The sequence below is a fragment of the Petromyzon marinus genome, chromosome 71 (assembly GCF_048934315.1).
Source record: "Petromyzon marinus isolate PM22_M1 ecotype Great Lakes invasive population chromosome 71, UKy_Petmar_22M1.pri1.0, whole genome shotgun sequence".
Classification (NCBI taxonomy): domain Eukaryota; kingdom Metazoa; phylum Chordata; class Hyperoartia; order Petromyzontiformes; family Petromyzontidae; genus Petromyzon; species Petromyzon marinus.
In genome coordinates this window covers 3192617-3213260 of record NC_133737.1, presented here as the reverse complement: position 1 = coordinate 3213260, position 20644 = coordinate 3192617, and the positions used below count along the sequence as shown (strand labels likewise).

The following is a 20644-nucleotide window of genomic DNA, read 5'->3' as shown; positions in this document are numbered from 1 at the left end:
AAGTTAAGGGCTTCCGCCAAGGGTTTATTACAAATCTTTAACAATACACAGGGGTGAACAACTTCCCAGGGGTTAGGGGTCCCGGGCTAGGTCCCGATACAGCCAGCTGCCCTGTGCTGTCTCCTCTGCGCCGGCCGTGAGATCAACCAACACGGCTGACCGAGGAGCACAGCCACGTGTCGCCTGGCACTGTGCTCTCCCCTATCCCTACCCTCTTGCCCCTCGCTCCCTGTTCCCCACCTTCTCCTACCCTACTCTCCAGCTACGACCCCGCTTACATCACGGGGTCCCCCTTTTATCCTTGAGGAGCCGTGACGTCACTCTGCTGCCCCGAGCACATGACATCACGTCATCGCCCTGGACAGCACACGTGACGCCACTTCCTTATTCTACTCCTCTACATTACCCCCCCCCCCTGTGAAAAAAACAGCTGACCCGGCTGCAACCACCACGCCAGCGGGGCCCAACCCCCCCATTGAAGGCCGAACAACTAACCGTGCACGTGCTCGAAGGTAAAACCGGCTGCTAGAAAACCCCAACCTTAGGGCAGCACGGCATCCCAGGCATCACAGTAACAACAACAACAACCAAACGAACGGGAAAGAAAAAAAAGTAAGACGGCTTCTTCCGGCCGGCAGTGCCGAACGGGCGCCGGGGGCTGGAGCCCTACAAACGGCCGCCCAGGCCATCACCGAAGCCGCATCCCCCTTGAACGGGTATGCGCTGCCGGCCCGCTTCCCCGTGTGGCATCCGTCGCCATTGCAGGTGGGCTGTCAGCAGGCAACAGGCCCACCGCCGTAGCCTCCGGTGGCCGGGGGGTCCTCGCCGGCGCTACTTGGAAGGGCCCTGGGGGCACACAAACAGGGTGAACGCCGCCCCCTTCAACAGGACCCGGCAGGACAGGCACGACGGACGCATCACCCGTTGGCCACCCCGGAGTTGGAGGTGGATCCCCCAGGGTAGATGGAACATAGCGTTTGAGCCGGGACGGGTGCACTATCCACCGCCGGCGTCCGAACCGAATCCGGACACACTGCGGCCGGTGGACTTCCACGACCTCAACGGGACCCTGCCAAGGGCAGTGCAATTTGGCAGATGTGCCAACCGGGACCTGGGGACAATGCAGCCACGCTTTCTGGCCCGCTACCCACGGGAGGCCCGCTGCCTGGTGTTTGGGCAGCCACTCATTAGCCGCCTGCCAGCCAGCAGAATTCTTGGCAGCGGCCTGCCGTGCCTCACGCAGCCGGTCAAGCGCGACTTTCAAAGGGACCGGCACCGCCGACCCCTTCCTGGAGGACCCCACGTCCAGTTTGACATGCACCGGGGGCTCCAGCTCCCTCCCGTACATTAAATAAAAAGGCGAAAATCCCGTTGAGGCGTGAGGAGCCAACCGATACGCTGCCAAGACCCCCGGGACGAACCGGTCCTAGTCCGATTGAGATGTGTTCACATGGTGGCACAGCATGGAAGTGAGGGTGCGGTTCAAGCGCTCTACCATCCCGTCCGATTGGGGGTGGTAGGGCGAGGTGCGGATTTTCTTGGTGCCAAGGAGGTCACACACCTCCTTGAGCAGCTTAGACGAGAAATTCCGCCCCTGATCCGTCAACAATTGTTCCGGCGCGCCCTTGTCCAACACGTACCCCTAGACGAACGCCTCGGTGATAGAAGAGGCCGACTGATCGACCAAAGGCCACACCACAGGCCAACGTGTGAGGTACTCAACGCCCACCAAGAGGTATTTATGGCCCCATTGGGATGCAGGGAATGGGCCCAAGATGTTGAGCGCCACGAGTTCATTAACGCGAGAAATCCGGATGGACTGCAGCGGGGCCCGGTCCTGGACAACTGGGGCCTTTCTCCGCGCGCAGTCGTGGCAACCCTTCAAAATCAGTGTCACGTCACCCTCCACACCTGGCCAGTAATAGTCCCACTTAAGGGTCAATAGGGTCTTGTGGTAGCCAAGGTGCATAAGCTTCTCGTGAATGGCTCGGGTTAATTTACTATGCAGGCTAGTGGGCACAGCCACGCAATAGCGTCCCAATTGGGCATCCCAACGCATGAGGAGTCCGTCATGCACGGCAATCGCTGGGGCCGCCGACAAAGCTGAGCTCCGGGCCTTATGTCCGACGCGTCGCCGTAGCTTCAGCAGAGAGGAATCCTCCATCTGCAAGCTGGACCATACCTCCCGGGGGAGTCCCAGGCCAAAATCCGCGGGTGTCGCCGCACCTGGGGGGTGGCCGTCGCGGCCGACGCGACCAACTGGGCCGCGACGTCCCCTGGGGCCTTGTAACGGCTAGTGCCCAGGGCGCAAGCACACCCGCCGCCTGCCGGCAATCTGGACAAGCCGTCCGCATTTCCATGCTGTGCCCCCTTTCTGTGGATTACGTCAAAGGGGTAATCCTGGAGCACCTCGAGCCAGCAGGACAGCTGACCTGAGGGCTGACCAATCCTTAGTGAATATTGCAGGGCCGCGTGGTCGGTTCGGACCGTAAACCGCCTACCGTACAAGTAGGGCCTATACAATTGAACAAAAAAAAATATGGCCAAAAGCTCCCTCCGAGTCACGCAGTATCGCTGTTCCGTCGGGAACAGAACATGACTGCCATAGGCTACCACTCTCTCCACCCCGTCGACCACTTCGGCCAGGACTGCCCCAATGCCCGTGTCACTGGCATCGGTGTCGAGCAGAAAGGGTTTCGAGAAATTGGGGTACCCCAAGGGCGGCGCATCCGCCAAGGCCGTGCGAAGCGTTGCAAAAGCAGCCTCCTCCTCTGCGCCCCAGTGTCCCAAATACTTCACCGATGGTTGCATTTCTGGGGTTTAAATTTCAAGCCCGCAGCATGCACTTTGACGAACACAGCCTCTGTGGGGGCTACCGTCCCCCGACATCATCGAATTGTCAGGGCCGTTGGCCCCCGACTCCCCCGTAACACTCGTCCCACTACAGCTTGGCTGCTCTGTGGGGTCCGGGCTACCGACCCCCAATTCCTCGCCCCCTTGCGCTCCCAACTTTGCGGCTGCCCGCATCACCATGTTTCAATTGACGCAGTGGTCTGTTTTTACGCTCGCGGTGCGCTTTGCCGTTCAGAGGCGGTGTGCCGCAGTGAACGCGCTTGCCAGGAAAATCTCCGTCCCGCCCGTAAACAAACAGGCGCGGCGCGTGTTTCCCTCCCACCCGCGCTCCACATGTTCCGATAATAACAAACACGCCCCTACCCTCTGCCCAGCCCCGTACACCAATCGCACGCGAGGGGGTTGGAGCTGAGGGATGGGCGGGCGGGATTTTTGCCGTGCGCGCTCCGCTGATTGGGAACGCTCGCTTGGCTCTGAGTGGACGGGCCCGCTCAAACAGTCGCGCGAATACGCGCGCGCTCGGCGCTTTAACTCGCTACTCCGCGATTAGACAATTGTGCGGGTGCGTGACCGCAACACAGCCACCCAGGTACGCGATCACTGGGCACCACCGAAAGTCGCCACGTATGCCCGTACGCGCCGCACAGTACTGTACACAATTGCACGGGTGCGCGATCGCAACGCCGTCAAACCGGTATGCGAGCGCTACGCACTACTGTAAACAATCGTGCGGGTACGTAAACACCGCACACTTCGTCTCGAGGTGAACAGCCGCGCATACACGTAGACACCCAGCACACTCTGCCCTCCACTTCACGCTCCCAAAAGACCACACAACACAGTTTTATCCCCCCACTAGCGAATTTTATTTACCTCGAGTAACCAATTTTATCTACGTGTGATGGTATGGGTCAGTGGACGCTAGTCTATCCCTCGGAGGTCTTCGATTCAATTTCTCCTACCGATCGCCCCGCTCTCTACCCTGGATTTAAATCGCTTAAACTTACGCCTCTCTCCCTCGCACTTACTTCCACCTGCTGTACTGACCGCTGTAAGGGGGACGAGGCGGCGAGTTGTCTCTGTAGAGGGGCGAGCCTGTCGGTGCTGGAGTACGTCTCACGGACATCTCGGACAGCTGACTCTGCTGCTCCTGGAATCGCGATGATCTTGAAGAAGAACTGACTTGCTACCTGAATCCCCCTCCCTTTATCCTACCTACAACAAAGGAATTTCGCCGTTTCGGTCTCTTGGCCTCTCGTCCAATCAGGGGCTCGGATTTTCCCGCCCTATCGATACCCGGATCCCAGCTCGGGTGACATCGCCGCAGTGATCTCACCGACGTCCACTCTCTGTTCTCCCGCTACCAGTCCACTGACCCGTGCTTGTGCGTGTGTGGTTCCACTCGCGGTGGCTCGATGGCCCTTGCCGTGACCATGCAACTTTAATATTAGGTCGCGGTGCCACAGTGCATGTCAGCTACAGGGGGAAGATCGCCCAATTTCCCGGCCGCAGGAAACCATGAAGTTCGATCCCACTAGGGACTTCTGGACAAAAACCTATCAGCCGGCTGACCTTCCCTCCCGGCTCTACGTGGGGCATGTGTGCGTTCGTGCGGAGGAGGGGGGGGGTGGCGAGGGTGCACCGCGTCGGCGTCGGCATCTCACGGTGGCGGCTTCGCGGCGGTGGGCACGACCTCGGCAGAGCGGCTCTGCCGCGGCGGCCTCACGACTGTGCAGTGGGCAAAACGCGGATGTCTGAGAAGGCACCGGCCCCGGGAGAGTGGCGGGAAATCCGAGGCATCGGTGACGGCGTCGCGGTGGTGGGCGCGGTTCCGCTGGAGCGGCTCCGCTGCGGCGGCACCACACCTCAAGGCGTTGCAAGTGCTCGTCAAACGTACGCCCAAAAACAATAACGTCGTCCAAGTAGATTAAACAAGACTTCCACTGCAGCCCCGCCAAGACCATCTCCATGAGACACTGGAAGGTGGCTGGGGCCGAATGAAGACCCATAGGAAGCCGATTGAACTCGAACAACCCCTGGGGCGTGCGGAACGCTGTCTTGGGTCTAGAGGCTTCGTCCAGCGGCAATTGCCCGAAGCCGGAGAGCAAATCTAGGGTCGAAATCAACCGCGCGCCCGAGAGGGCATCCAGGGAATCATCCATGCGAGACAATGGATATGCATCAGCCACCGAGATCTTGTTCAATTTATGGAAATCGACGCAGAACCGGAGACTCCCGTCCCGTTTCTTGACTAGCACAATGGGGGCACCCCAAGGGCTAATAGAAGGGGAGACGATGTCCGCCGCCAACATTTCGTCGACAGCTGAGCAGACATGCTCCTTTTCCGCAGGGCTAAAGCGGTGGGAATTAAGTCGAATAGGGGCTGAGTCGCCCGTATCTATGTGGTGTTCCAAAAGAGGAGTGCGACCCAAATCAAACTTACTTTGGCTAAACACATCGGTGAACCTCTCGATGAGTTCGCGGAGTTGCTGACACTCCCCGATGCGTCGGAGTCCCCCACGCGCATCACGCCCGCCATGACTCCTCCATCCGGGGCAGCGCTCTCGGGTGGGGGAGACGGGGTCGTGTGCGCCAGGACGGCGCCGGCCGGGATTACGATCGGCGTGGGCCCCAAATTGAGGACCTGTAGAAAACGGTCCTGGCCCCCCGACACAGCCGTCATGGCGCCCACCAATCCCTTCGTCCTTGAAAAGTAACTCGACGGGGACAGGAGGATACCTGTCTCCGTGGAGCCCCCTTCGAGCGGTCTGCACAACCTAAGGGGTAGCAAGATTTGTGACGCTGGCGGCACGGTCACCGCCGCCCTATTCAAGGCCCGCATACTGGCAACCAAGAGAGACAGAACGGTAGGCGATTGTAGGAATTGCAGCCGCCTCCCTGACGGCAATTCCACACAGCCCTGGTCAACGAGAATTCGAATGGGCATTCTAGACAAAAAGTCGATCCCCAAGAGGCATAGAACTGCCAACTCAATCTCGTCACCCGAACCGACGCTATAACGTGGCCCAATATGCCCAAACTGCTGCCGTTCGCGGTGATACAATCCCCATGAACCGGCCTTAACGGACCGACGCTGCGGGGTAGCAGCTTGAAAACGGCCTCTGAAATAATGGTGGCAGACGCCTCCGTATCCACCAAGAGGCGAACTTGCACACCCTGCACGCAACCCGCCAACGCTAAGGAGCCAGCAGCTGCCGCCACCATCCGATGCGCCAACGTGTTCCAGTGGCGGGTCCGCCTGGGCCATCCAGTGGGTGACAATGATGGTGCACCCGACCCCTCGAGGATAACCCCCTGACGATGGGTCCTAGCCCCGCTAGATACATGAGGTGAGGGGAGCGGCCGCGCGGGTGATGCGTCGCGACTCGCCTGGGGCCCTGGGCTCGATGCCGATGAGGGTCCGTGAGGAGTTAGAGCCCCCTTGCTGAAGGCTCTCGGGGCATTCCTACAGCCCCGCTCAATGTGGACCTGCTGACCACAGCGGAAGCAGGTCACCGTGGCAGTGTCCTGCAGGCGGAAAGGTCCCGGCCGCCCCCGCTGCTCCGGAAGGCGACCACCCGCCCCCCTCCCGTGACGACCGGGCATCACCAGGGCCGCGAGGGTGTCCCCACCCTGAGAGGTGGCCTCCCCTTCTGGTGCCGGGATCCCTGCGCACGCCGCCATCCGGGGCTGTTGGCGGAGGGAGAGGTGCGCCTGGATGTTCTCGGCCACCGCCAATGACGTGATCTGGCGATCGCTATTGATGGACAAAGCGATCCCCAGCTCACGTGCCAGGTCGAGTAGCAGTTCCAGGGCCATCAAGTCCAGCGCCCTGCCCTGTACATCAGGGTATGCGGCCTGTGCCAGGGCCAGGAGCGAGCAGCGGAAGGCCAATGGCAATTCCCCCTCCTCCCGCCGCCGTAGCAAAAACTTCAGGCGTGCCCTGAACGGTGGCTCAAATACGTTGGCCATCCGGAGGTACGCCGCTGGAAGCGTAGCCTTATCGGTCGGGGAAATGGACTTGAAGACCTGCAGCGCCCTCTCGTCCAGGCAGGTTGGAAGGGCCCCCAACGCCTCCTCCATGGACCAGCCGAACGACATATACGCCGCGTCGAACCGGTCCTGGAAGGCCAAACAGTCGCCCCCTTTTGCGACAAACGGCGCGACGTGGGGTAACCGGCGCAGCCCTTAGCCGCGCGGCGCAGCGAGGTATGGAAGCCCCACGGCACCCACGGGCCACCCTGCAACCACGGCGTGGTGCGGCAGCATGGCAAGGTGCGGTGGCGCTGCGGCCCCCGTAGGCCACGCCGGAGACGCGGTGGGTGGCGGCTGAGTTGCGGCCCCCATAGGCCACGCGGAAGATGTGGCAAGGTGCGGTGGCACTGCGGCCCCCGTAGGCCATGCCGGAGACGCGGCGGTATAATATGGGCCCGCGGTGGCCCCTGCGGGCCACCTTGTAGGCGCGGCGACGGATAGAGCTGCAGCCACAGCCGCGGCAACCTCCTGCGATGCAGCGAGGGGCGGCGGTGTTGCGGCCTCCCCGGGCCACGCCGTAGATGCGGCGAGGTGTGGAGGCACCACAGCGCCCGTGACCCACCTGTCCGCGGCGCCGTACGGAGCCGCGGTGCCAGCGTGCGTGACTGCGGCGGCCTCCGCGGCTGCAGCAACCTCCCGCGACGCAGCGAGGGGCGGCGGCATTGCGGACTCCACTGGCCACGCCATAGTCGCGGCGGTATAATACGGGCCAGCGGTGGCCCCTGCGGGCCACCCCGCCGGCGCGGCGACGTACGGAGCGGCGGTGCCAGCGTGTGTGACCGCGGCGGCCCCTGCAGCCGCGGCAACCTCCCGCGACGCGGCATAGTGCGGCAGCGTTGCAGCCCCCGTGGGCCACGCTGGAGACGTGGCGAGCGGCGGCCGCGTTGTGGACCCCCCGGGCCACGCCGTAGATGCTGCGAGGTGCGAAGGTGCAGCAGCGGCCGCCGCCCACCCCGCAGGTGCGGCGGGATGCGGAGGAGCATTAGCGCCCGTGACCCACCTTGAAGGCACGACGAGGTGCGGGGCCGCGGCATCGCCAACGGCCAGCCCCGCGGCCCCGCCCATGTGCTGAGCCGCGGCAGCCCCCGCGGCCCCTCCCACAGGCGCGACGAGGAGAGTCGGCGTTGGGGCCCCCGTGGCCCACCCCGTAGGCGCGGCGACGTAATGCGGAGGCGCCGTGACTCCCGCGACCCACCCCGCATGCGCGGCGAGGTGTGGAGCCGCTGCAGCAGCAACGGCGACCTCGGGCGACGCGACGAGGGCCGGCGGCGTTGCGGCCTCCGTGGGCCTCGCCGCAGACGCGGCGAGGTGAGGAGGCGCAGCAGCGCCCGCGAGCCACCTCACAATAGCGTCAGCGTGGGGGGGCGCCGCGGCGTCCGTGGCGCCCGCGGCCCATCCCGCCGACGTGGCGAGATACGGCGGCGTTGCGGTCCCCGCAGGCCACGCCGCAGACGCGGCGAGGTGAGGAGCCACGGCGGCATCCGCGGCAGCAATGGCCGCAACAACAGCCGCCGCTTCCGGTGTCGCAGCGGAAATTGCGTCCACCAACATGGCCGCCACCTCCTGCAGCGCATGAAAAATGGCACCGACTTCCAAATTGGCGGGTGGCGAAACGGTGGGAATCCGCCGGTGCAACGCGGAGTGTGGGCCGGGTGGGTGCGTCCGCGCTCCCACCTCTGTAAGGGCGGCGGTGAGCTGCTCCATCGCCCGCAGGAGCAGCTGCGACCGCCCCTCGGCATCGCTCCCCGCCACCGGCGGCGGTGCGCTTGGACCCCCAGCCGCCGACACCTCCTACCCTGCTGAGTCCATCTCCACTAGGCTCGTCTCCGGAGCGCCGGACTGCCCCCGGGTCACAGCCAGAGCCTCCCCGACATCGTCGGCACTCTCTCGGCGTCCCGCCGGTGGATTCTTACGCCGCCCGCCCAATTTAGGCATAGCGACGGCAGCGTAACCACTTCTGACACCAGTTGTTGAGAAGTTCCCGACGACTCACTCGGAGGCTGAGGTAAGTTAAGGGCTTCCGCCAAAGGTTTATTACAAATCTTAACAGCACACAGGGGTGAACAGCTTCCCAGGGGTTAGGGGTTCCGGGCTAGGTCCCGACACAGCCGGCTGCCCTGTGCTGTCTCCTCTGCGCCGGCCGTGGGATCAGCCAACACGGCCGACCGAGGAGCACAGCCACGTCTAGCCTGGCACTGTGCTCTCCGCTATCCCTACCCTCTTGCCCCTGGCTCCCCGTTCCACCCTTCTTCGACCCTACTCTCCAGCTACGTCCCCGCTTACGTTACGGGGTCCCCGTTTTATCTTTGAGGAGCCGTGACGTCATTCTGCTGCCCCGAGCGCATGACGTCACGTCATCGCCCTGGACAGTACACGTGACGCCACTTCCCCATTCTACTCCTCTACACCTTGAACTTCTGCAATACAGAATGTGCTATCACTTGGTTTTCCTCAATCTGAGTGTTGGCATGCCAGCCTGAATGTTTCTAACTGGCGCCGAGAAGACCCGAACCTCCGTGCAGAGCGACAGACCAGGTAGCTTCCAAACAGCATTGCGCAGCTGATGAAAATATAATGCCGCCCGACTGATTCGGATCGCCCACATACAGTGTAGACATACGCAGTGTATACATGTATTGTGTAAACACAATCTACACACAGTGTACACACACACAGTGTACCCACACAGTCTGCACATACACAGTAACAAGAACAACAACCGCCATTCGCCACTAAGTGGTGGTGATGTCACCACGGCACTTGTGCTAGGCTATGTGCACGTTAAGGCCACGTGACGTGTCGAACGCGCGCCGGCAGGACGTCACGGGGTGGACCCAGCAGGTGCCATGGGTCGACTACCTGAGATGACTGACCGATGCACCACCTGTGCCCTCTACTGTGCCAAGACAGTGTACATAGACACTGTGTACACACACACTAATGTTCACGTTGTTGTTGTTGAGCTCACGCACCCAAGGGGTCTCTGTTTAAGAGAGGGAGCAATGGAAAAGGAATCTAAATAAACTTTATCCCCGCTCTCTGACGTCACAACTCCGCATTCCTTCATCGGCGTGAGACACCTGGGGGAATGTATCCCGCTGGTGACGTCATGTCACCAAAGTATTCACTCTCACCCCCGACCCCCCCTCCACCGCGCTTTTTAGCGTGACGTCACGTCTTGTTGGTCACTTGTCGATTTCCGTTCCAGTAAAAATCTTTATTTTACTTAAAGCTTTCGTGACTGCAGGAATTAATATCCTTTGGGTCTTTCTGTAAAGCCACGTAGATCGAAATAAATAATATAACATCACGACGTTTCGATCGCAACACAAGCAATCGTCTTCAGGTGAAAAATGACGATTGCCTGTGTTGCAACCGAAACGTCGTGATATTGTTATTTATTTATTTTTCTATCCTTATTTGGGCAAAGCTACGCCCAGTTACTGGCGGCTCATTAACATAATTTATTCAGTTGCACCGCCGCTCGTTGGGGGAGGGGATTGTGTTGACCCCGCAAGTGACGTCGCGTCACCGCCTGCTGGCGCGTGACGTCACGAGGCACCAGGAAGCTGCCGCTCCGCGCGCTCTCTCGCTGAAGTCTGAGGTGAGAAGTTCACATCGTGGTGGTTGTTGTGGTGGTTGTCGTGGTTATTGTTGTTTACTCAGGTAGAGCCTCGCATCTTCTCTCTCTCGTAGGGACATCAATTGAACATTACAACGCGGGGCCTAGCCATGCGGGGCCTTGCCTCCTGCCCATCGCCTGATTGCATTCGGCTTTAATTCTCTGCTTAAGTTGAATTTGTCTTCATCTGGCTCACTACTTTGAAACTTTGTTTCTTAAGTATTTATACAGTTTTTTTACTGGTAGGAACGAAGTTGTAAACTGAGTGTACCAGCCTACAATAGATTAATGTGTCCGTCCGTCCCCTTTCAATACTTTAACGAAGTGAAATCTCGTGCTGTTGGGGTGTAAAAATAAAATTGCGCAAAATTTCAATGTTCCTACCAGCCCACCCTGCAGGGACCTGTTTTAATCTCATGAGGCCAAGCTTAACGTGTGGAAATGTATATCGGTAAAATACTCTAAACGCATGGTGATGTTGACTCTAAATGTGGTGGCCCCGAAGCTTGCCATGACCGTGGTCATTTACAGCCAACGTTAGTTGAGCGTGGACAATTAGACCCAAGCCGAAACATTACATTTAAAAAATAATGTTTAAAAATACGTAATTTTTATGATAGAAATAGTTTTGTCATCAGTATACCAAGTTTGCAGTCGATGCCACATTGGGAAGTGGGTTAAAATTGAGTTACAAGATGTGAGGATAAAACAACAACAACAGAGTGAGGATCCGGAGGAAAATCACGCGACTATACATCCATAATACAGGTTTTTTTGGGTTAGATCGCGTAAATATATGAACGTGTCGTTAAACCCGCCACCACCCAACACAGCCAACTAGTAAGGGAACCAGAGAGTATAATTAGTAAGGATTGTCACATGAACGGGACGTGGCCAATTCGTCAGTAGTACAGCACACCGGTTGTGCGTTGGAGAGCCAAGCCACAACATTTACAATCTGAGTACGACGTTTTGCCAGTAATTACAACCAGCGTCATCAGGCGACAGCCAAATGTTGTGGCTTTCCTCTGTGGGAATATAAATCGGGTCGCTGGGTTTATAGCGCAGCACGCTAACCCTTGCACTACCGCTCCCCACTCATGCACAAACATTATTATCGGAAGTATAGTATTTGTTCAGTGATAACTAAGTTACCCGGCTTCGCACAGGTCTCAGTAATCAAACATTTGGTACTGGCAAAGCAGGTCCCATGATTAAGAGTAATGTCTTGCAATGCTGGCTTTATCAGAATGATTGAATTTTGCCAATGAAGTCTGTAAATGTGTGTACATTGTAACGTTTTTTTGGTTGTGATATACAATCGAAGGGCATGTTTTTTCATAATGAGGACAGCTTTTAAATGTGTTGCCCTTGGAGAGCTTCATGATAGACAATGTTTGATGTTTTGGCATCTGGTGGGTTTAATCCAGGGGTGGGGAACGTCCGGCCCACGGGCCGTATAAGGCCTGCAAAATCATTTAGTCTGGCCCTGCCAAGGCAAACGCAGGCGGGACTCAATTAAATAAATCTAGGAGCAAACCTGGAAAAGCAGTTGCGAGTAGCAACATCATCAATACCAGCTAACATCACATGCCTCACCAAAGAGAAACAGTTCCAGCCACCACAGGGGTTAATGAAATGTTTGACCAAATATAACAGGCTAATTTTTAAGTTGATAATGTTATGGCCCGCGAATGATGTTATAAATACCCAAATGGCCCTTGGCAGAAAAAAGGTTCCCCACCCCTGGTTTAATCGAATGAAGCTTCAATTTTGGCATACATGTCGACAGAAAATTGGTGGAAGAGCTCTTTGCATCTCAAGAAGAGATTGAAGCTGCGGTTCCTGAAGGCAAAGAAGTCCATGGCAGAAATATTTTGTGTTTGCAAGCCTGTTGCTGGGTCAGTTTGGCGAAGTAGGAAATTGTAGCCATCATCCCCTTGCCAGCAAATCAGTAGACATTGAAGAGCATCATAGGATCGGTGTTTAATTTCTGTGTAGGGTACTGTTCCTCAGTTGCAATACGATGTCTCGAGTGAAATGTTGTTCAGCAGTCAGAATGACAGCGACTTCAGATGTTGTGAGTGCATTTAAGTGGCACTTATGTTGAGCATGTGGAGTTTAGTCGGCATGAATGACAACATTGTACTCTGAAGTCATCTTCTCCATGGCACACTTGAAACTGTGAACATAAGAGTTTTCCTTTTAGAGGCTGTCTTCCCACAGCAATAGGACTTGCATCTTGGTGTTGATGATATTTTTGCTATGCTGGTGAGTCTGTCTAGTATTGTCAGCAATGCAATTAGATCTGTGGTAATGTAGGTAGGTCAATAGGTAGTGTCAGCAGACTGCCAATGCGATTATGTACCTGGCCCTACACTTTCAATGTGGGCGTGTAGCCAGATGTCGGGATGAGTTAGTTGGTGCCAAAACATATAATTTGGAAGCAGGAGTTCTATCTTCTATTGTTGTTTCAGAATTGGCTTGCATAGGTATTGTTGGCAGGTATAAATACATGAATAGGCTCGGGATGGTCATTAATTGTAGGGAGCTGAACCATGGTACATTTGCAGCATAACCCTGGGGAGTCTCCTTTCCATGTCATGCATGGCAGTAGCTGCAAGAAGTAGACAGGAAATTATTTATCTGTAGGTGCAGCCATTGCAGCACTGGCAGCATGCCGTCTTGCTTCTTGGTGTTCAGGAGTGTCATCAATAGGTGCAACCATCGCAGCCCTAGCAACAAGCTCTTGCTATTTAGTGTTCTTTAATTTCATGTCATACAACACTGCACCTGCTCAACTCTCCATAAATAATCATGCAGTTCTTCCTTATGTTGGAAGAGCTCCCATACCTGGTTAATGTGTTCATGTCTAGCTCTGGTTTGGGAGCCAATGTCTCACTTAAATTTAGTCGAGCAGCATTCTTTCATTAGACTATGTAACACTGTGGAAGGTGCCTGGACTTTTGCGCCATACAAAGCTTTGAGTGTCCATCGCCAAGGTCTAGTCCGTCTGAGACCATCCCTCTCCCTGCCATACTGGCATCGTACCCGCCCCTCACCCTTCATCCTGTGGATGTTCGACGCACAGGATGGCACACTTAGCCATTTCGAGCTGGCCCGACTGAGTTACGTGGATCACGCGGCCACGAGGCGCTTGTTGGCGAACACAACCGCTGGGCCTGGCTCTAGGGGTGATATCAATATAGAATATATGTAAGGATGCCCCCCAATTGACTCCCCCTGGAACTCTACCAGACACGTCCCACTGGGCGATGACTAGGCCTCGGCAAGGTAAGGTAATTTACCTTTTTTACCGGGTAAAAAGGTAAAGGGTAAAGGTCTCGACATGCCAAGGGGTAAGGTAAAGGGTAGGGTAAAGGTAGCTCGGAAGAATTACCCGGGAGGGTAAAGGTAGCGCGAAGTATTACCCGGTAAATACGGTACCTTGTTTACTGCTAAAAGCTCCGTGGCACAGTCTAGGGCCTCCATTTAATACGTTTTTTTTTTACTTTTTTAAAAACACGCTGTTATGAAATCTACGAGTAATGGCAGAACTCCACGACTCCAGGAAGTGGCCCCGAAGCTTGCCACAACGTAAGGGACCGTGGGCCAACGTCAGTTGACAGTGGATAATTAGACCCAAGCCGAAACATAACATTAAAAATAATGTTTAAAAATATTTTTATTTTATTTTTAATGATAGAATATAGTATTGTCATCAGTATGACATAAGTATACCAAGTTTGCAGTCGAAACCACATTGCGAAGTGGATTAAAATTGAGTTACAAGGTTTGAGGATACAACAACGACAACAACAACAGAGTGAGTTTAAAGAAAGTGTGTAAAATTGGAATAATCGAGAGTATTCTATATGAATAAAGCACTCTACCTAGCATTTACCTGTTATAAACCTTTTTCATGTGTAGTACCCTAGTAATTACCCTGTAATCGGGTAATTTGTATGGGGTAAGGGTAAAAGGTAGGGTAAAGGTAGGCTCTTTGCTTTTAACCTTTTACCTTACCTGCTGAAGGGTAAAAGGTAGGATAGAGTGATTGTATTGTGGTAAGGTAAAAGGTAGGGTAAAGGTAGGCTCGTTGTTTTTACCTTTTACCTTACCTGCTGAAGGGTAAAAGGTAGGATAGAGTGATTGTATTGTGGTAAGGTAAAAGGTAGGGTAAAGGTAGGCTCGTTGTTTTTACCTTTTACCTTACCTTGCCGAGGCCTAGCGATGACCCCGGGGCTGGACCAAGACTATGTCGCTCGGCCGGCCTGGGAAAGCTTGGGAATTCGCCAGAGAAAGGGAGACCTGGACCGCCCTACTCAGCATGCTGCCACCGCGACCCTCACCAGGACAAGCGTTTTTAGATACTAATGAACAAAGCTGTGATTCTTCTTGGCCACAGATATTACTCTGTGGATGCAAAATATTAACTTGTTTAAATTATCATCTGTGCTGGCTTCTACAATGAAGGCTGGCCTGCCTATGATTCATCCTCTATTCAACCAGACTCTGTTGTATTAGAAGCTTACAGATCCTTAAGATATCAATATAGAATATAATCTTAAGTCTCTTTGGCAGGCGAGGCTGCATTGGTTCGGTCATGAGTCCCGCATTCCCAGACACTGCATGCTCAAGCAGTTTTTGTTTGTCCAGATATTTGGGGCTGAACAGGCATGGCATTGGTTAGAGAAGAGATTGGAGGATGTTGAGGTGATCGGACCTGCTGATGACTGGTGCCAGGAGTGAAGATCGGCCTCTGTTGGGGAGGCCCGTGAGATATGCTGCAGGGCAGTTAAGACATATTTGCTCTGCAACAATGATGAGGTCGTAAGAGCGATGCCCACATTGTTGGGTGGAACGATGGGTTCCTAACACCCAGCAAGACAGTGGGGAGCACAGCTGGTTCATCTGTCAAGTCATCCCTTGACACCTGGATCATTCAAATTACCTGCTGACAAGGAATCCACACTTAGTTGGCCTCAAATTGCACGTATCATGGCATTAGCACTGTGATAAGGTTACTTCCAATTCGTCATGAATGGTGAATATCTTGTTTATATAATACTAGCAGGAAGTACCCTGCGTTGCCCAGGGGAAAAATATATTTAAAAACTTCTCAGCTTAAAAACATGACATATACAAATGAAAATAAAACTTTGATCATTACCTCATGAATTAAAATAAAAAATAAAACCCAACGTGTGGTGGGAAAAAAACATACGCTGCGAACGCCAAGATTCTATTCTTTAAATCGCGCAAAAGAATTGAAGGTTGTAGATTTCTTTAGAATCGGCCTATTCCTGTTTAATCGATACCACAAATGCTCACCAGATATCGATTCTCGCCAGTCCTGTATGCGGGTTGACGCCACACAATGAATTGGCATTCTCCCCCCTCCCCCCCCAAAATACAAAGTCTATTTTTATACTTTTTGCATTGTGTACAGTCTGGAAACTACCTACATGCCAAATTTCAAGTTTGTTGCATGTCGGGAAGTATGCTAAACATTTCAAACAGACACACATTCACAAATTTCCCTTTTTATATATATAGATGTTAATGATCCATGTGAAATGTATATGTATTTAAGAGTTTTTCTTTGTGGGGAGCTGTGGCGCAGTTATTTAACTGCATTATGAACTCAACAATTAGTTTGATTATCGCTGACAGCATACATGATTGATAAGTGAAAGTTGAACTTATTTTGGGCCTCTGTTATCTTGATTGGTCTTACATTTATTGCATGATGCCGTGAGGAAGCATGAATACTGAGCTGATGAAGGCGGGCCAGGCATGGTTCTGGACACACCACCACCTTTTTACCATGCCAGTGTGTGACAGTCTCAAGTTTGTATTTGCAGTAAAGTATATTAACTATTGAACATGGCGGTTAAATCAAAACAATAGTTTATTTTTTAGTTTTCCTCGAACTTTTTGTAAGAATGGAAACAGTCAGGAAATTAACACAGCACATATGCAGTTGAAGTTAGGTTTGTTCATCCGAGCATTCAAGCAAATCTGAGCCTGGCTTCACACCTCTAAGTTGCGATTCAACATTAATTTATGCATTTATGCATAATACAAATAGTATTATTTTCAACAGCCTTTGCTCTGTTAGCTGAATTTCTGCTTTTATAAATATTATTTTTGCAGCCAGGCAGCCGAAATTGTGTGCTTGGTGTTTTGGGTTAACTTTTTTTCAAAATACTAGGGCTTCCAGGCATATTTATAACCATTTGCCCTCTCATTGTGTGCCTTAACAGCCCATGTGATGAATTGGGGAATATCTTGATTATATGAATAAGTATAGACATGTAAGTCATGTGTGACTGTGTATATATTAATTAATCTGTGCCTTGATACTGATGCAGATGGTGTCGATATTTTTTTCTGTCTGCAGCTGAAGCTTCTTTTGACGCTTCCTCTGCAGAATTGGTCTGATGGAGCAAAGGCACTCAGCGCAGCTCGGTACAAAAAGACAACAATGCGACCAGTATGCAAAAAGCACAGATCGTACTGGAAATTTGACACAGCACCAGAGAACTCCAACAGGAGAGAAACCCTTCAAGTGCACTGTGTGTGAGAAGGCATTTGCAAAGTCATCAGTTCTTCAGAGACACCAGAGAACACACACAGGAGAGAAACCCTTCAGGTGCACTTTGTGTGGGAAGCCGTTTGCAGTGTCATCACATCTTCAAAGACACCAGAGAACACACACAGGAGAGAAGCCTTTCAAGTGCACTGTCTGTGAGAAGGCATTTGCATGGTCATCAGGTCTTCAGATCCACCAGAGAACACACACAGGAGAGAAACCCTTCAAGTGCAGTGTGTGTGGGAAGACATTTTCAACTTCATCTAGTCTTAAACAACACCAGAGAACACACACAGGAGAGAAATCCTTCAGGTGCACTCTGTGCGGGATGCTGTTTGCAGTGTCATCAAATCTAAAATCACACCAGAGAACACACACGGGAGAGAAACCTTTCAAGTGCAGTCTCTGTGGGAAGGCATTTTCAAAAGCATTTGCTCTCAAAATACACCAGGGAACACACACAGGAGAGAAACCCTTCAAGTGCACTGTGTGTGAGAAGGCATTTGCACAGTCATCAGTTCTTCAGAGCCACCAGAGAACACACACGGGAGAGAAACCCTTCAAGTGCAGTGTGTGTGGGAAGGCATTTTCAGGTTTATCTGCTTTTAAATATCACCAGAGAACACACACAGGAGCTAAACCCTTCAAGTGCACTCTGTGCGGGAAGGCGTTTGTACTGTCATCACAACTTCAAAGACACCACAGAACACGCAAGCATCAGAAGATCCCCAAGAAACCGAGTCTGAAATCAGCTTGTGAAAGTCAAAGTGCTGCAATGCGCCCATCCTTCATGAAAAAAGAACCACGAGAAAATCTCAGCTTTGACACTTTAAAAGGTATCAAGGTGAAATATGAAGAGGCGAAGGTGAAATGTGAAGTAACAGTGAAGAGCGAAAAAGTAAAGGTGAAATGTGAAGATGAAGATTCAACTCCAAAAATAGACCTTCACATTATTGGAGGTAATGTGAACCAGGAGGAGAATTCTGATTGTGAGGCAGAGCGAGGCAACTCCCAGCAGTTTGTGGAAGTGGAGGTGTGGGTGGACTTCTTAGACAATATAAAGTCAAAAGGAGACCCGGTAGATGTGTAGTGTAGCAGCGTTGAGTGGTGACCAGGGGTAGCAATTTTGGGTGTACCCACCCAAAAGGAAGTTATCCATCTTGTGCCTCCCAGAACCAGCTACGTGGTTCCAGAAGGGGGGCGTGGCCAGGGCAGATCCTGAAAGGATAAAAGGGGGCGAGAGAGGGAGCTCGAGGCTGTCCGTGGGAGTCTGGATCGTCTCGTCGTTGCTGCTGTCCTCGTCATCACTGCCATCTTTGTCATCCCTTGACATCGCCACTGCTAGATATTTAACCAGCTATCTAGTCAGTCAGCGCCGTGGTTGCTCGGCAGTCAGTGTTGTGCTATGTGCTCGCAATTGAAACTAAGTTATGATAAATAAATAAAAAGATGCCTCTACAGTTTATTGTCTCCGGAGTCGTACACTACAGATGTGTAAACTTGAGACAATGAAGCTCCAATAGATTCACTTTTGTCACAGGCCTTTAATGAAAATCAAGTGAAGTTGAACACTCAATTCCTAGGTTCAAACTGCAGGGTTGTGTTTACGCGAGGCTAGATGACTAGGGAGAGTGTGATGGCGAACCTGTGAACGTGTTAATAAAGAAGATACCCCCTTATAAACCATGTCTCTCTCTACGATGACACTACAACTGGTGTCAGGAGTGGGGTGAAGAAATAACCCACCTATAGTGTCGTCGGAGGATGGGAACGGTGAAACATTCATCCCTTCCGCAGCCCCGGGACCCCGGTTACGAAGCCCGTTGGCGGAGAGAGATATCGGCGGGAGAGCGGCTGCGGATCGGAGGGAGAACGGCGGCGAATCGGCGAGGGAGGACCCCGTTCCTCCGTGATCTCGTGTCCCGAGCACGCGGCATGGCCGAGGACCACCGTGTTGAGGAGAGCGCGGGATGGTGCATGAGGCGCACCACGGCCAGCGGCGCGGAAAGGAGACATGAGGGGACCCTGGCGGCGGTCCCCGTCGGTGCGGGAGAGTGGAGGAGCCCCGGCCGGAGACCACGCATGTGGTGGGTGCCAATTTGCCCTTTGAGGGCTTGGCATGGCTGGCGGGCGCTATTTTGCATAGAGCACAGGACAGCGCTGAAGTCGATTGCGCTGCAAGGGGCAATTTCTGGCCTATCATGCGACGCCCGCGCGAAATTTCTCCAGCGGAAGCGAGGGGAGGCCGAGACCCCCTTCACCCCAGATGGGTGAGAAGGCGCTCGACTCCTTTGCGATGGAAAGGCTGTTGGCTCTGGCACGGGCGTCGGGGATCATCCTGCCCTTCTCCGAAGGCATGGGGACCACGTCCTTGAAGGTGGTCCAGGAAATTCAGGACCACGAGGCCTGCCAGCATTGGCCCAAAGTGGAGGCTCGGCCGTGGCGGGAGAAGGACATGGTTGCTATGGTGTGCGGCCTGAGGACGCACGGGAGAAGGCCCCCGCAGGTGTATTGGCAATCGGGGAAGCCCCCTTTGCCCTGCCAAGGCGGGGGAGACCAGTGTCAAGGACCAGCTCACGTGAGCTACGTTCTGGTAAAGGCGGACTCTCCCTTGTAAGGTGGAATTCGATGGGGTTGTATATGTTGTTTGGGTTGCGTTATCAGTTTCCGTTCTAACCCAAAACAACTCTATTATAGATATTGATTACGAAACCCTAAGTGTTAAACCAGCTTAATTGCCTTGGCAATTCGGAGTTTTGTCTAATTTCTCATCACAAACACTCGAAGAGCACCCCCAAGTGGCAGCTGCCTCTGTGTGGCATAAGGTGGCCCTGCACCAGCCTGCATGTGTGCATGAGTCTCGCAGTAGGGGACAATAATTGATGTGTAATCTCAGTTGTGTAAGTTCTGGATAATATTTGGAATTTCCTAAATTTTGATAATGACACCAACATGCAATGACCTATGTATTTTGATTGACACTATGTTTTACATTCACTGTTAAGCAGACAGTGCATATTTTGGTCAATGTTACTGGAGTAGCCAGGGGTGCCTGCCGGATTTGTACCTTTAACCTCTGCAATAAATAGAGAATGCGCTACCACTTGGCTTCCCTCTGAGTGCTGGTATGCAAGCGTAAATGTGTCTAACTGGTGCAGATGTTCCATTTAGAGGGGTCCACGTTTCACATGCCTAGAGAAGGGAGGGCATGACTGTGGCCGAGAAGACCCGAACCTTCATGTGGAGCGACAGACCAGGTTGCTTCCAAACAGCATTGCGCAGCTGATGAAAAGACAATGCTGCCCGACTGATTCGGACCACCCACACACTGTGCACACACATGTATCTTGTGTACACACAATGTACATGCAGAGCATACACAGAGCGTACACACAGTCTACACAAACAGTGTATACACAAACACTTTAACAAGAACAACGACCGCTATTTGCCACTAAGTGGCAGTGATGTCACCACAGCGCTTGTGCCAGGCTATGAGCATGTTAAGGCCACGTGAAGTGTCAAAAGCCTGCCGG

General features: G+C 53.6%; 1 protein-coding gene across 1 annotated transcript; it reads left to right on the top strand.

Annotated features, from left to right (window-relative positions):
- Positions 1-10387: 10387 nt before the first annotated feature.
- LOC116957247 (uncharacterized) lies at positions 10388-20211 on the top strand. The gene is made up of 2 exons (XM_032979310.2): positions 10388-10492; positions 16917-20211. Exon 2 carries the CDS (start codon positions 16957-16959, stop codon positions 18196-18198), a length of 1242 nt encoding a protein of 413 aa, XP_032835201.2. The 5' UTR covers positions 10388-10492; positions 16917-16956; the 3' UTR covers positions 18199-20211.
- Positions 20212-20644: the final 433 nt, after the last annotated feature.